This window comes from Larus michahellis, chromosome 3 (genome assembly GCF_964199755.1).
Source record: "Larus michahellis chromosome 3, bLarMic1.1, whole genome shotgun sequence".
NCBI lineage: Eukaryota > Metazoa > Chordata > Aves > Charadriiformes > Laridae > Larus > Larus michahellis.
In genome coordinates this window covers 109,891,757-109,908,980 of record NC_133898.1, presented here as the reverse complement: position 1 = coordinate 109,908,980, position 17,224 = coordinate 109,891,757, and the positions used below count along the sequence as shown (strand labels likewise).

The following is a 17,224-nucleotide window of genomic DNA, read 5'->3' as shown; positions in this document are numbered from 1 at the left end:
CTTGTTGCCCTTTTTTTTTACCTCTGATAAAGGCATTTATTGTTAGAAGGAAAGTGTTCTGAGATTTATTCTCTTTCTTCAGGAGACTGCTTGGCTAGACTCAATAAAGAGTACAGGTGCTACTGTGCTTGACTGAACTGTTATTGTCATTAACCTATGGGTCTGTGCTTTCCGTCACCGCGGTCCTGCCTGACAGTAAATAAAAAATACACCAAATAATTACTTTTAAACCTTAAGTGGTTAAGCCAGTTTACTTTGAAGGATGAGATGATATAATCACAGAATAATTTAACTTGGAAGAGACCTTACGAGATCTCTACTTCAACCTCCTGCGCAAAGCAAGGTCTGTTATGTCTTCAGATCAAGTTGCTCAGGCCTTTATTCCAGTTGGGTCTTGAAAAAAATCCAAAGATGGAGACTGCTTAGGCTCTCTGGGCAACCTGCTCTCTGCTCAGCTGTCCTCATGGTGAAAAGTTTTGCCTTGCATCCAGTCAAAACATTTCTTGTTTCAATTTATGTCCAGTTGATGTCCATACACTGCTGTAAAGAGCCTGGCTTCATATTCTTGATTGCCTTTTCATAGATACTTGAAGGCTGCTGTTAGGTTCCCCCTGATGTTAGGTTCTCTTCTCTAGGCTTACCAAGCCCAGGTGCCTCAAACAGTGCTCGTGGAACATGCGCCTTCTGAGACCTTTTTCTTTTATGATGAAGTTTTTACTGGTGAGGTGTTATCTTTTCTGACAAAATAAAAGGGATAAGATGACATCTATTCCACAGATGACAGAGATCTGTGGATCAGGGGGAAGGGCAGCGAATGTCATCTGCCTTGCAGAGGCGTTCAGTGTGCTGTGCTGCAGTGTCTTTGTGTCCAAGCTGGGACATTGTGGCCTGCGTGTCAGGGCGGGACAGGCTAGTAAATAGGTGAAAAATGGATCCTTAAGCTTGAAAAATAGTGGTAAATGACTCATGTTGTACTCAGAAACTAGGTTTCTATGGAATTCCTCATGAGACTATTCTGGGACCTCTCCCACTTGATGTTTTTATCAGTGACCTGGAGGTGCAGATGCAAAATATCCTCTTCAAGTTTGTGGATGACACCAAATGAGGGGTGCAGCCAGTACATTTTGGGGTAGGGCTGCCATGCAGAGCAATGGACTTAGAGAGTGTAGAGATAGGATCCAACAGGAAATCTCATGAAATTAAACAAGGAAAAATGTGAAATTCTGCACCTTAGGTTAGATGAACCCTCTGCAGTTATGTAGGCAGGAGAAGGTGCCGGGGTCCTGGTGGACAGTAAGCTGAGCCAGCACAGCATGCTGACAGAAAAGGCAGTGAACAGTGTAGGGGGCTGCATCAACAGAGCTGTAACTAGTAGATAAGGGAAGTGATTGTTCCCCTTTTCTTGGCACTTCATAGACTACACCTAGATTATTGTGTCCAGTTTTGGCCCTGCAGTACAAGGAAGAAGTTTGTAAACTTTAGTGTGTGCAGTGAACAGCTACCGAGGTGGCCAGGGACTTGGAGTACCTGAACGATGAGGCTGGGGGAGCTCAGCTTGTTTAACCTGGAGGAGAAAAGACCTTGAGGTCTTCTAAAAGGCTGCATTCCCAACAGGGGATCACCAAGAACATAGACCCAAATTCTTTACTGAGGTGCATAGCAGGAGAGTGAGAGATGGTAGTCATAAGTCAAAACAAAGAAAATTCTGACTGGATATGAGAAAAAAATTTTCAACATGAGTATAATTGAGCACTGACACAGGTTGCTCAGAGTGTGGAAACTGTCCTTGGAAATCTTCAAAAACTGGCTAGACAAAACCCAGAGTAACCTGATCTCAATTTGATGTTGTATCCATTTTGAGGAAGAAGTTGACAAGACTGTCTGACTGATGAGGTATCTTCAAACCTAAAATATTGTGTAGTCCTGTGTAAGACAAAAATTGTAATCTTCCAGTTCTATTGAGGTCTGGTAAGGCCTTACGTGAATTATTTTGTGCTGTTTTAGGCACCGTAAAATCGAGGACGATTTGGATATATTGAATGGAATTCCAAGTCACCACAAACATAATCAGATCATTTTAAAACATGATTCAAACATGGGTTAATCATTTTCAGATTTTGGAATGCAAGAGGAGGTATAACGTGGAGCATTCACATGAGGCAACATTGCTCTGTGATTCAGAGGAAACCTTATCAAACAACTTAATTACTTTGTACTTGGTCCTGTCTGAAATAAGAACTGAAAAAGGATTTCAAGTCTGACCCACTTGAATATATTCAATACAGTTTGCAAGAACAGAGGGAAGTGAAGCTTTTGCTGACTTTTGGTGGGATTAAAATAAAAAGACATTGCTATTCATGTTGCAAAGCCATATTGAAGAATGTAAACCAAAATTTTTTTCCTTCTAGGAACTTAGAAGGGGATGTTGCCCTGAGAAGCTCTGCTGCTGTCTATACATACTGCAAATCTCGAGGACTGTTTGCAGGTGTATCTCTGGAAGGAACCTGTTTAATTGAAAGGAAAGAAACAAATCGCAAGTAAGTTCTCTTCAAATCTAGAAGATTCAGTGAAGGCATAGTGACAAAATGAACCAGGGCACATTCAATTTGGAAAAAGAGTTTGTTGTGCGAACATACTGTGCTGAGTTCAGAGTTTCTTGAGGGCCAAGGGTTTCTTCAATTTAGACATCTTGCAACGGGTATTGAGATGATGCTGAGTATTTAGAGTTTATATATCTGTGGCAGGTTGACCTTCGCTAGCCACCAGATGCCAGCCAAGCTGCTCTGTCACTCCTCCTCCTCAGGAAGATGAGAGGAGAAGAAATATGACAAGTTTATGGGTTGAGATAAAGGCAGGGAGATCACTTACCAATTACTGTCTTGGGCAAAAAAAAACCCTCAACTTGGGTATATTAATTTAATTTATTGACAGTTAATAAGAGAGTAGGATAATGAGAAAAAAGAACACATGAAAAAGCCAAAAACACCTTCCCCCCAACTTCATTCCCAGCTACTCTACCTCCTGCCACTGAGCGGCGCAGGAGGATGGGAATGGGGGTTGAGGTCACTTCATCACACCTTGTCTCTGCCACTCTTTCCTCCTCACACTCTTCCCCTGCTCCAGCGTGGGCTCCCTCCCATGGGAGACAGTCCTTCACAAACTTCTCCAACATGGCTCCTTCCCACAGGCTGCAGTTCTTCACAAACTGCTCCAGTGTGGATGATTTCCATGAGGTGCAGTCTTTCAGAAATGGACTGCTCCAGCGTGGGTCCCCCACAGGGTTACGTGTTCTGCCAGCAAACCTGCTCCAGTGTGGGCTCCTCTCTCCACAGGCCCACAGGTCCTGCCAGGAGTCTGCTCCAGCACGGGCTTACCATGGGGTCATAGCCTCCTTCAGGCATATCCACCTGCTCCGGCGGGGGGTCCTCCACAGGCTGCAGGTGGATATCTGCTACACTGTGAATCTCCATGGGCTGCAAGGAGACAGCCTGCCTTAACATGGTCTTCACCAGGGGCTGCAGGGGAATCTCTGCTCCAGTGCCTGGAGCACCTCCTCCCCCTCCTTCTCCACTGACCTTGGTGTCTGCAGAGTTGTTTCTCTTACGTACTCTCACTCATCTCTCCCAGTTGCTGTTGTGTAGCTTTTTTTTACCTCTTTTTTTACAGAGGTGCTACCACCATTGCTGATGGGCTCAGCCTTGGCCAGTGGTGGGTCTCTCTTGGAGCTGGCTGGAACTGCCTGTATCTGACGTGGAGGCAGCTTCTGGCATCTTCTCACAGAAGCCACCCCTGCCGCCCCACCCCTTACCAAAACCTTGCCATCTAAACCCAGCACAATATTGTAGAATATAGGTATTGAGGTATTTACTGCATAATGAGAAATATTCTTTTAGGCCACTTGAAACAAACAAAAAAAATCTGGTTTAGACCACTGATTTTGAGAAAATACCCAGTTTATGGAATGCTGCTTCCTTTGTGCAGCCTATTAAGTTTAAAATCCAAGGAACCTCTGAGTGTCTTGCATTTGTATGTTCTGTGTTTATGAAAAATTTCGTTCTGCTAATATCAGCAAAGACTAATACTTATTCTAATGACAGCATGTCAGTAACTTTTAGCTGTCTCCATTCATAAAACTGAGGTTACAATGAATTAAGGAATTTTAGTACATCATTAAGGAATCTATGACAATGTTTTGCAAAAGTGGTGTGTGTTTCTTCAGTTTGCTGTGTGATTGGCTTTCAAATAGTCTAGCTGATGCATACCATGTGAGTAGGAACAGAATATTGCTGGTGAAGATCGTTTTGAAATAAGGTGGTAGGTAGGTATTCAGGTTTGCTACAATTACTTATCATTGCAAATTTACAGCGTTCAACTAGTTCTGTCATTGCTCAATAGATGATCAGTAGGAGAAATGCAGGGACAGGGAGGAGGCGGGGGGAACGTCTGCACAAGGTGAATTTGTCTAGATGTTGAAATGTAATGATGATCAAATACCTGGCATCTTTTCTTTTGTATCAGGTTTTATGGGCAGGATATTCGTGCTAGTGCCATCTTGCTTGGTGATGTGCCTTTTCCTGCTCAAGCAGATGATCTTTATGAAACTCTAGCATCCTTCACTGAAGTATATGAAAACGAAGAGCAAAAAAATAACCCAGGAAAAGCTGTAAGGGAACAAAGATGGGTTTGTGCACCTCTTTTTCACATAGGCTCTTTCTGGTCCTGAACTGTTCCGAGTCAGTGGTGATGTTGATGTTCACGTGGCATTTGTAACTTCTCTATTGGATGCTTAAAGGCATAACACATTGCAGATTCTGCATGCGAGTAATAGATTCGTTCAAGTATTGCCCTGGTGGGCTCCTCTGGACAAGAACGTTGCTGGTTTTGCTTTGCATCCTCCAGAATAACAAAGTATATCTTTTTTTTTTTATAATAGCGCATAATCAAATATGAGGTATGATTAGAAAAGTTTGTTCTACTATTCCTAATCAAGTTAATCTGCAAATAATGAGCATACCAGGTTTGATGTGGATACTCTTCATTTATCTACTTTTTCTGTCTTCCATTCAAACAGTCACATTTACAATATGATACTAAGACTGTAGAAAGTGTTTTCTTGTAGATGTTGATGTTACTGATAGACAATCATTTACTTTCATCTTTTTTAAACCCATGGTGAATTTACAGTCGTGTATGTCACTAGTTCTTTAGTGTGCTTCTCGAGTTCATACAATTTCAGTGGAGAAAGAGTGAATTATTTTTTTGTCAGTGTAACTTGACATACCTCTAGACTCTGAACTTACAATCTACTTCCAGGTGTGATACAACTTTTTATAAAAATTTGTACATTTTAGGTAAATGACCCACCTGCTAGACCATCAGCAAGACCAGAGCCACCTAAACCCACTGTTAGACCAACACCACCAGGTTAAAAACCTTTTGATAATGATTATTCTCTATATAAAATTAGAGCATTAAAGCCTAATGAATGTTATGCAATTATTATAGTAGTAGCTGTCTCTATAAAAATATTCTGTTAATACTCTTCCTTGGGCAAACACTGAAAACATGTTGGGATAGTGCCATGAGTGATACAGGGTAAAGGTTTTGTTTGTTTTATATAAACAAACCTTTTCTCTCTGACAGATTTTCTGTAGAAATAGTGTTTGTATAGTTACAGAAGCATGTAGTAGTTCAAAGGAAGCATTCATGTTTATTGGATATGTAGAAGCCCAATGGTACGATGAAACTTCGTAGTAAAAAGAACAGTCCTACTAGAAACTGCTAGTCCTACTTCTAGAAACTTCTGGATTCTAGAAAACTTAGTTTCTTTTTCAGGTTGTCGTTATGTTTTAATAGGTAGAGGTCTTACAGTAGAGCAGAAGAGGTAGAGTTTTCGCTCTATGACAGTTTATCTACCAAAGTGCTCTCATGGAAAGCAAGGCTTTACTGTGTAGCTCCTGTTGTTAACTTGATTTATTTCTCTCGACAAGGATATAAGGCAAAGTTCTTATTTATTTCTTCTGTACGGCTCTGTAGATAACTACAATCATTTTATAACTATTGAACATGTATTAGAAAAGCAGTATATGAAATATAACAATGTATGTTAATATATCATATAATTTGCTACTTTATTTTCTCTTTCAGCTAAAAAGAATACAAACAAACTTTATCCTGAACTTCCAAATGATTATGCCTCTGTGGGTAAGTACTAAGCTTACACATATTTTATTAATGCAGTATGGAATCTGAGAAGTCCTAAGAGTGTTTTGGAAGGCATCTAACAATATCTAGCTGTACGTATTTTACTTTATTGTCCATGTGTTAAAATGATATTCAGGTCTTGTATGGTGTCCTGAAAAAAATTTCATAAATGTGAATCTTATTCCCTGGCTTTAGATTCCAACAGCGACGTTCTTTTTCTGAACAGCAAAAGTTCTTTTGCGTTATTCAGCGAGCACTGAAAGTGCTCTGCACTGAAAAATACACTGAAAATAATAAAACTGTTTTACGTTACCACCTAATTGAAATGAAAAAGAAAGCTGATACCACAAGCTTGTGTTCAAGTCCTTATGCAAGGTACTCTAATTCCTGTTTTAATTAAAAAGTGCTTCCACAGGTCATATCTGATTTTGCTGGCATAAACAGAGATTTCCATTGCAGTTACACTCCTTGAGGTTTTTGTGTTGAGTTGTGGTAACATTATACTACAAAGTTGCTACTTGTTCATTGTTCTATTCTGATTCTCTTAACTTTAAAGCAGTTTCATCTCTAATGGGAGAATCTTACTCTGTAGTATTTGCGATGTAGCTCTTGAACTGCGGGGCCCATCATCTGGAAACTTAGGATGTGATCTGTTAGGAAAAAATTTTATTACAAAAGTTGTTATGTTCATTTGGCTGCTATAGTGTTTGCTCCCACCAGGAATCCCTTCTTTCACAGGTAAAAGACTGTTAGCTGCTTCAAAGTCAGTGAAACAAATTATTTCTCCCATGAAATATATTGTCCATTTGATAAATAAATGTTTTAGTCGTTTCTGATAGATAAAAATCAAGATGAAGGCTTTATATATTACATATATATATGTTTATCTATATGTGAATATGTACACAGATTTTCACATACTGCATGTGCCAGTTGGAAATAAAATGAAACAAAAGATCTCTTTTTTTATTTTTGAAAATGGAGCTAAATCAAGGTTGATAATAGATCACAGTGAAAAGTCTATTTCAGGGAGAGTACTGTGATTTAACACAGCATCTAAACTCAGTAGTCTGAAGGCCAAAATCATTATTGTATTTTTCATTTCTTGGTTCATATAATTTTCACTAAAATTTCATTTTCACTAAAAATTAAGATAAATGATACGTGTCATTGTCTTTACATTCTCCTTCATATCTTCTTTCCATACATGCTGTTGATGTGCGTGTCTGTTGAGGAGACTGACATAGGAGGATGTTAAGCTGAGCTGTTGATGTGACTTCTGCAGATCTGAGATTTCCTGAGAATCAAAATTTGCTGTTCTACTGTAGGACTTTTACCAGGAAAAGAATGGTGACTCTAGTGATCTGTACTCAGTAGCTGTCATCCAAAAAGAAAGAAAAATTGAACTTCTGGACATTAAAACTTAAATTTTCCATCTTAAAAAACCCCATACCAACTGAGGTTTCTAAAGCAGCAGGAAAAGCTTGCACACGCATTTGCTGTATTAAAGGGAGTGTTCTTCCATTCAGTTGCAAGTGACAAGGTAAAAATCTTCCAGAGCTATCTGTTGATGGCTTTCAAGATTCTTTGAAATCAAAATGTAGACTCAATTAGTCTGCCATCAGGGACTCCTGAGGATTTCTAGAAACACAGAAGCTTATCTTTGAGGAGTGCAAGAGGCAGTAGGGTCTTCTATAAATGACACATCCTGCAAGAAATTTTGTCTCGTGATAAATTTTTGTTTACCGTACAAGCTTGGCATGGCATATTTTGCTTTCTATTGCAGATTGTATTTCCATAGGTAACAGTTCAAATGCTATCTGAATCCACAGAAACACTATATGTTTCTAAAAGCCAAAGAATTGTTATTATCACGGGGAAAAGTCAAGGCTGAAGTTGGTTCCCCCCTGAGTGTCTCAATACCGTAACCTACGTGCACGTTGGTGGGAGGCTGGAAAAGGGTTGCAGTCCCTTTCACATCAGTAACAAGGGATGTAGTAATGCTAGGTGATGGTATAGAAGGAGCCTTAAGGCCATACCTCCTGTCAAGAATCTCTTCATCCCTATTTATAGTCCAGATGATTTCAACTGAGCTGCCTAGAGGCTACAGATCATACTTCCCAATCTTTATTGCAGGATTAGTTGCTGTAATGGATGTTCTACAGTGATCCGGAAAAAATGTTCAACATTTTTTGCATCTTTCTAGTTTAAAAAAAAGAGTTTTTAGATAACTAATAGAAGAGTGAATGAAACTAATCTTTAGGAAGCTACATTTTAGGTATAATGGCTGGTGCAGGGATAGAGTTTGATGTTGAGCAGCAAGTTTGTCTGGGTTGCCAGTAGTGACTTGCTTTTGGGTGGGGAGGAGCGAGGTTGGCGTTGTGTTATGAGGCTTTGGTTTTGCAACAGTTACAAAAGTAGTAGAAAGGTTGAAACATTAATTCTTCTTATTAGATGGAAGAAGAGCTGGTCTTGAGGATAAAACATTTTTAATTATTTTATGTGGACCTGAATTATCTAGATGGGTAATGTAATATAACCTATTTCAAATGCAAGAAGAATGTTAAATGAAAAACATGTTTTCCTAAACTGATAATGTGATACTTGAACTGTCATACAAGTAGATTGTTTTCATGTAACTGAATAATACTTAAGGTAATGCATTTAGTTGTAAACTGAGGTTCAGTAATGCTTTAAAATGTTTCCAGAAAATTGGAAATAAGACAAATTTTATTTTAAAAAAATAATGATTTGCAGACACCTTTTGCAATTCTGGGAAAAAAAAAACTTAATAGCTGATACAGTTATCGTGATTCAATGAAGTGTGAAGTTTCTACAGTAGTAGAGATTTTTCTGGAGACTGCTCAGATAAAGATATGAGATTTACTTATGAGTATGAACATTCATGCCTTCTCCCTTACTAGAATTAGGGATTTGCAGCTTCATTTTTCTACTTGTCCCCTCTATGTTGTACAATCTAATAAATGGGCTGACTGATCGTTCCAAGTTTTATTACCATGATCTAACTTTACTTTATCTGGATAGAAGGTTTCTGCAGAGTTCTGTTCCACGTCTGTAATATAAATGACCTGTGGTTCTTCAGTGGACTACTTGGGCATTGGGGACTCAGGAGAAGTTTATTTTATTAGGACAATTTTTTCAGATACATTTGGTTGATATTGTCACACTAGAATATCTAATCTTAGATACTAGTGTTTCATTAGTGTTACGATTTCTAGCTATATCTGCGTGGGGTTGTGCCATGGAGCAGCAAGTTACCAAAACTGTAGATATATGGTTAACTTGACTTACCCATCTGTCCTCCTAACAGTTTGCTGAATACTGTACAATCCTGAAAACGTTGCAGTGATGTGGTTTCCCAACTGAACTGGTAGCAGCAGGAATAGCTAGTAAAAGCAGGAGCTGGGTTAAAGTGAACGTTTGTGAGAACTTAATCATTAACAGGCAGTTTGTTCAGAATCAGAAGTCAGATATTTTTTCACTTTCTTCAGCTCAGCTAATCAGAAAAGGATTGGTTCACATGTTTGGAAAAGAATCACTTTAAATTGCCAAGATGCTGAAACAATCAGGAAACGGGCTTGAGACAGGAATGGGGATGAAGATGCAAAAAATTTTTTCCTTCCAAACACTGTTCTTTCACAGCTATCAAAAATCACCATGGACTTGAGTTCTCTGGCCTCGAAAATGCATACTTGCGTAGTGCTTCATTCTGCCTCTGCTCAGTAATGTGTTCCCTTTCAGGAATGTTTATGAACAAGAGGGTGGGTCTATGGCTACCATACTGTAAGATAAAATGCTCGTCGTAAACACAAAAGCATTTGTTTTTGTAACAGTGCAAGTATTTTGTCATAATTAGGAGAAAGTAATGATGCTGTTTGCATCATTTAAGCAGTCGTATGATTTCTTAAGAAACTCATAAGAACTTGTGCCTGTAAAGCCTAAGTGTTCAAGGGTTTTTTTTAAGATTTCTCTCAGAAACACTGGCTTTCTTACCTTCCACAAGTACTTGAACTAAATATTTTTAATTTTAACTTTATCTTGGGGAAAATGTGTGCCGTCTTCTTTGGGTTTTTGAATTAAATAAATTTACTATCTGCAGACATTGAAAGCTTAAGACTGTTGTGCATAAAATCATCACACCCAAACTTGATTACCGTAAAACTTCAAAAAAAACCAAACAACAACAAAATATTAATTGTAACTAGTTATTTCAGCAGAAATCTTTCACTTTGAAAATAATATGAAATTGTTACTGCCCCACTAGGCATATATTTGTGTTCTTTCATACTGAAAAATGTGCTATATCAAGCCTACTGACAGACACGGAAGCAGATGAGAAATCTGACACCTTTTTTAAGAAGCTAAAAAACCCCTCCTTCCTTCAATTATGGTTTGAGCGATTTGTCAACCTCATTATTAAAAATTCACGCCTTTCCATATGAATTTGTCTGCAGCTTTTAGATGATGGTATTTGTTGTGGCTTTCTTCACTATATTAAAAGAGCCCTTTCCTACCCAGAGGCGTTTTTTGTTCCCCTCTTGTTCCCTTTGAGGCACTTGTGCTGTAATCAAATCACCTTTTGATCTTCCTTGATCTCTCTTTTGATTGCTAAACAGATTGATGAGCTCTTTGTCATAAGTCGTTTTCTCCTCCTTCTCAGATTTTAAATAGTGCTACAAATAGCAAATCCCGAGATGTGAGCTCACTGAGATCAATAGGATTTCGGCTCCAAAAAGGCATAATGAATGTGGACTAAATTCCAGTTCTTACCTTTTTTGTTAGTTAGTTATTTTAACCCTCTTACATATTGCTCCTCTATGTTAAAAGAGTTGAGACAATATCAATCCTTTTTGATTAGGTGGTACCATGAGGTCGTGGTAAACTCAATTTGTGTAAACTAAATCCCTCTTGGAGATGCTGCTTTTCCTGGTTACAGTTCTCCAGGAATCAGGTCTTGCCGAGTTCTCTATAATTTCAGAGATTATCTCAGTTTTTCTTTCAGTAATCTATGAATGCTAGATCGTTCAGTAGAATCATAGAATCATAGAATTGTTGAGGTTGGAAGGGACCTTTAAGATCATCGAGTCCAACCTTTAGCCTACCCTGACAAGAGCCACTTCTAAACCATGTCCCTAAGTGCCCCATCTACCCTTTTTTTAAACACCTCCAGGGATGGTGAATCCACCACCTCCCTGGGCAGCCTATTCCAATGTTTAATAACCCTTTCAGTGAAAAAATGTCTCCTAATATCTAATCTAAACCTCCCCTGACGTAACTTGAACCCATTTCCCCTTGTCCTATCACTTGTCACCAGGGAGAAGAGGTCAGCCCCCATCTCTCTACAACCTCCTTTCAGGCAGTTGTAGAGGGTGATAAGGTCTCCCCTCAGCCTCCTCTTCTCCAGGCTAAACAACCCCAGCTCCCTCAGTCGTTCTTCATAAGGTTTGTCCTCCAGACCCCTCACCAGCTTTGTAGCCCTTCTCTGGACACGCTCCAACACCTCAATGTCCCTCTTTTAGCGAGGGGCCCAAAACTGAACGCAGTACTCGAGGTGGGGCCTCACCAGTGCCGAGTACAGGGGGATGATCACTTCCCTAGTCCGGCTCACCACACTATTCCTGATACAGGCTAGGATGCTGTTGGCCTTCTTGGCCACCTGGGCACACTGCTGGCTCATATTCAGCCGGCAGTCCACCAACACTCCCAAGTCCTTTTCTGTCGAGCTGCTTTCAAGCCACTCTGCCCCAATCCTGTAGCGCTGCATGGGGTTGTTGTGTCCCAAGTGCAGGACCCGGCATTTGGCCTTGTTGAACCTCATACCATTGGTCTCAGCCCATCGGTCCAGCCTGTCCAGATCCCTCTGCAGAGCCAACCTACCCTCAAGCAGATCAACACGCCCGCCCAGTTTAGTGTCATCTGCGAACTTACTGAGGGTGCATTCGATCCCTTCATCCAGATCATTGATAAAGATATTAAAGAGAACCGGCCCCAGCACCGAACCCTGGGGGACACCACTTGTGACTGGACACCAACTGGATTTAACTCCATTTACCACCACTCTCTGGGCACGGCCATCCAGCCAGTTTTTTACCCAGCGAAGAGTACACCTGTCCAGGCCATGAGCAGCCAGTTTCTCCAGGAGAATGCTGTGGGAAACAGTGTCAAAAGCTTTGCAAAAATCCAAGTAGATAACATCCACAGCTTTTCCCTCATCCACTAAGTGGGTCACCTTATCATAGAAGGATATTAGGTTTGATAGGCATGACCTGCCCTTCACAAACCCATGCTGACTGGGCCTGATCACCCTGTTCTCCTGCATGTGCCGTGTAATGGCACTGAGGAGGATCTGTTCCATGACCTTCCCAGGCACCGAGGTCAGACTGACTGGCCTGTAGTTCCCTGGATCCTCCTTCCGGCCCTTCTTGTGGATGGGTGTCACATTTGCTAACCTCCAGTCAGCTGGGACCTCCCCGGTTGTCCAGGACTGCTCATAAATGATACCAAGTGGCCTGGCGAGCACCTCCGCCAGCTCTTTCAATACCCTTGGGTGGATCCCATCCGGCCCCATAGATTCGTGCACCTCCAGGTGCTGAAGCAGGTCCCTCACCATTTCCATTTGGATTAGAGGGGCTTCATTCTGCTCCCCATCCCTGTCTTCTAGTTCAGGGGTCTGGGTGCTCAGGGAACAACTGGTCCTACTGCTGAAGACTGAGGCAAAGACTGCATTAAGTACCTCAGCCTTTTCCTCATCCTTGGTCACTAATAGTAGATCTATGAAAATCTGTTTGCTGTGAGAGTTCCAAGACAGCTTTTCATGCCTCCCAAAATGTATTTTGTCAAGGAAACTTGACGGTCTGTATGTGAATTTCTTTTTGTTAGTACATTATGGGGTTTTTTTGTGGCCAGGTCAAAACATGTTAACTAAGCCAACACAATTACATGGACTAAGAATCCATAGACTGCCTCTGATGTAAAAAATGTTAAAAAAAAAAATCTGGTTTGAAGCTCTCTGAGGGCAATAGCATAATTTTTACTTGTGACTTCACCTTCTGTTTCACTTATTTTACTTGCATGCCTGTCCTGCAGCAGTTCACTTTCCATCTGACTTGTGATACTGTTTTTACAGCTAACAGCCTGTAGGATAATACTGATCAAACACAGGGAAAAGAAAAAATGTAACCTGAAATGTGGACACCATTCTAGCTGTCTCTACATTAATTAGTACATTTAATTACCTGTAGTGCTTATTTAAACACAGTGTAGTGAAACAATGGGATTTTTAGTTAGGGCTGCAGAGAGAGAGCATCACTCTATGTGCTTGCAACTTTAAAATAGTCTTGCTTTGCTAAATGTGTATCGAAGGAATTGATTTATTTTTCTGATGTGCTTCTCTTAACTTAGTTTTAAAAAAATTAGTACTCTTTTGGAACAACTCAAATTTAACTGGAAGTCTAACGTACAACTATTTATAAAACCTATGCAGTTCCACATTTAGAAATACCCACTGACAAAAAAATTCTGACAAGTACACTGTAAGAGAAATCTGAGCGTGCCCCAAATCTCCTCTTGATGAACAACTTTTGGCTTGGGCATTTTTATTGTAATTAAAACAAAGCACCACAATAGTAAAGTTAAAGTATTACACCAGTTTTGAGCCAATAAAATTGAGGTATGTCTGTAGTCTAAGGCTAAGTTTTTCCCAGTGTAATACTTGAATTTTTGCTTTTCCTTTGTTGTCAGAAAGCAAATGTTTAAAGTCTGTCTTTCTAGAATATTGTAAGTATTGCAGTCTTTGCTTCTTTCTGTCTGTTCTGGATCAAGATAATTTAAAATGGTGTCATCATTGTAAAGATTCATTTGCCAACTTGCATTGTAGTGAAAATGAATGAAAAGCTTTTAACTTTTAGTTAAGTAAGATTATAAAATGTGTTTTGTACTATGTTATTTGTATAGACCTGGAAGGGAGAAGGAATCCAAAGCTATTTTTTTTTTTAAGGATGGAGGAAGACTCTATGCCTCACAATGGGGGGAAAAATGCATTTTTCTTTTGAACTGGAAATGAAATCATCCATGGAAACATGATTTATTTCTGTCACTGAGACTGGCTGATATTTCAGAGATGTTGACCCTGAGTCATTTTCATAGGCATTAGACTGTACGCTTTTAAAAGTCAGTTCATTAATGGGGGTATGACAACTCAAAGATAAATAGAATAATCTACCTCATGGAGAGCTGATAAAGGAAGCCATTCTTTCAGTTGAATTTCCCATGTTTTCCTGTGATATTTCTGTGCTGTTACTCACTCTTGTGTATGAGGAAGTTAACTGGTTAGTGAAATTTTTCTCCCATTGTGTGTCTTTACGGGAAAGTGGAGTAGACATTTTTTGTGGTGAATAAAAGATGATTTCAATAATTAATTGAAAACTGGATAAAATAATCAAAATAACAAAATTGGATAAAATCAGATATGTGCATATTTCTTTAGTTGCTGTGGATGTGTGCTGTATATTTGTAACTGAAAAAAAGCCACTTTTCATTCTTCAGTTCATTAATTACTCCTTTTCCAAGAAAGGCAGAGACTTGCCATAGGATGAAGTAGAACTACTTTACATTGTAAGCAAGAACCTTCATCAAGCTGTGCAGTAATCTGTTCCTTCTATACTATAATTTGAGGAGGAACTCTAGCAGATTATAAACTGTAAAATCAATAAGACAGCTCAAAATAACTTATAGGTATTTATTTGAGAATATTTTTACAAAGTGAGATATATGATGTGTCTGTCATAATCCTTCATGACATTGTCTGCTGCTTTAGTGAACATGAAGTTAACTCCCTGCAAAGTACCAAAGGTACCTTTGTTTGTCTGTTTGTTTGTTTTTAAGAGTTTTAGCTAAGCTTGGTCTATTTTTGTGTTTTTCGTGGCAAGGCTTGTGACATGTTTATATTTAGTTACTGGAAAAATAAAACATCCATCTGGTGGTCCCCCACAGTATTAATTTTCTTGCTATTATGAGCTCTTTCTTAATACTAACCAAACCCAGGAAATCCCAGGAAATTATTTTTGAGACTATTTTTATCCCTGATTCACTTTTACTAGGATTGTACTATTACTACTATGAATGTAATAAGTCAGATAACCAATCTGCTTACGGCTTATGCTGTGGCAAACTGAGGGGAAAATATGTAGCATGCAGGACTTCACTGGTCACACTGGAACAAATAACTTACTTCCTATAATCAGCTAGCTCAAAATGCAACAAGGCACAGAGAGATTGAGGTCAAGCGTGCTAGGATGAAATCCGGGTCTTTCTGATGTTTGCATGCATTGGCAGAGAGCTGTTATGCTAAATACGAAACAGATATACTGGCAATATTTTTTCCTTGGCGCTTTTTAATGACTTGGAATAAAAATTAGGAAATTAGAGCTAAATCATAGGAAAATCTCACTGCAATCTACGCTTATTTTTTAAGTGTAAAGCACCATTAAGGTGGTAATTCTGATTCACAGCAGTTAAAATGTGAAATTGTTCATGTGAACATAAAAATGTTAAAAGGTATAGGTTAAAGTCTTTTTTCTGAGGCCCTTGCAAAGCATGCAGCTTAATGTTTTAGCATATATTTCATAAATATGCTTAAAAAGTTATTTCAAAGCTGTGTACTGCATTAGATAATATTTTCTTTCTGTATTTTTCAAGTAGTAGGACAAAAGCAAGTTTAAATAGCTTTCCTGTCTATTTATCTAGAAAAGCCTTCGGGAGTATGGGAGCTTCTGCTTCGTTAATACTAATAGAAGCCAAACAGGACTTTTGAGTACCTCAAGGAAGTGATAGATATACAGGATTTCTATCCAGACTGCGGCAAAATGCCCCGTGCTTGATTGACTTGAGATGAAAGCTAATACTGATCTAAGAAATGGAGATCGTTTTGCAGTAACAGCAGGGAGATGCTTTACAGATCCATTTTGACAGCAGGGACAAGAAACTTCACCACATCTGAAAACTGCATGCTTGAGAACATCCTGATTTCCACATAGTCCCCAACATTCCCCTTACCTCTGGTGAGAGGCAGGAAGGAGATGGGAGGAAATGCTGCATATCTGTTCCCAGAAGCATACTGAACTTTATACTAAGTGCTAAAGGAAGACTCTGATAATACTTTCCTTTTTCATGTACCCCTCTTCACCCTTTCCTCTCAGTGGTGCATGTCTATGTTCTTCGTAGATCCTTTGCTATTTAGCAAGGAAGGTGTCAAAAGAAAATAAAAAATAAGGAAATAGAAAACTCTTCTATAAGGAAAAATAGAAGGGAAAAACTTGCTCTGGTACAATTTTCATGTATTAGTCCCTGCCATAAAGTTCAGACTGTTTCTTCCCTACTCCTTCAACCAGTTCTGACGTTTGTCAACTATTGCAAAAGGATGAGAAAGAATTGGAGATTCGTGGTACAGCTGGGTATAGGGCAGCAGAGAAATTTGGAGGTTCTGTTGGCATAAAAATCTGCCTTCATATTTGTTGCACACTGGACAAATTGGAGTTAGTGTCTGAATCCCATCTGCAAGACAGAATTTCCTCACATTTGAACTAAGAGATACTATTTTTGCAAATGCAGTTACTATAAGCTTTTTCTTTTGAAGGAGCATCTATATATCCAATATTTCAGTTGACCGAAAAGCATTGTATGTAGCATTGCATCATTTCATAAAAGTACAAAGAATACTGTCAATACTGTCTTAAATTTTATCCAAAAATTGCAGAACTGTTTACTGTTCCATTTCATGAACTTTGTCATAACTGTGTACGTTTTGGCAGACTGATGTAATGAGTATTTAGTGAAGGTTGGTTGGCTGTTCCAGCCTGGGAAGCGTAATGTGAACACAGGTTGAGTCGTGGTGGCAGTCCAAGATGCTTCATCCTCATGAGGGTGGATGTTGCAAGTTGCAATACGCAATGCCTCCATGCAAGGTTGAAAAAATTTTCAATCAGTATTTCACAAAACATTA

At 39.3% G+C, this 17,224-nt stretch overlaps 1 protein-coding gene across 5 annotated transcripts in view; it reads left to right on the top strand.

Annotated features, from left to right (window-relative positions):
* SH3YL1 (SH3 and SYLF domain containing 1) overlaps positions 1–17,224 on the top strand; it is a 53,592-nt gene that overhangs the window by 20,614 nt on the left and 15,754 nt on the right. For 3 of the 5 annotated variants that reach the window (XM_074581716.1, XM_074581715.1, XM_074581718.1), the window contains 4 exons: positions 2,409–2,537; positions 4,519–4,681; positions 5,352–5,424; positions 6,148–6,204. In XM_074581716.1, the coding sequence (XP_074437817.1) occupies positions 2,409–2,537; positions 4,519–4,681; positions 5,352–5,424; positions 6,148–6,204 (422 nt within the window). The remainder of the gene's footprint in view (positions 1–2,408; positions 2,538–4,518; positions 4,682–5,351; positions 5,425–6,147; positions 6,205–17,224) is intronic. The other 2 variants (XM_074581719.1, XM_074581717.1) reach the window with 1 other exon arrangement.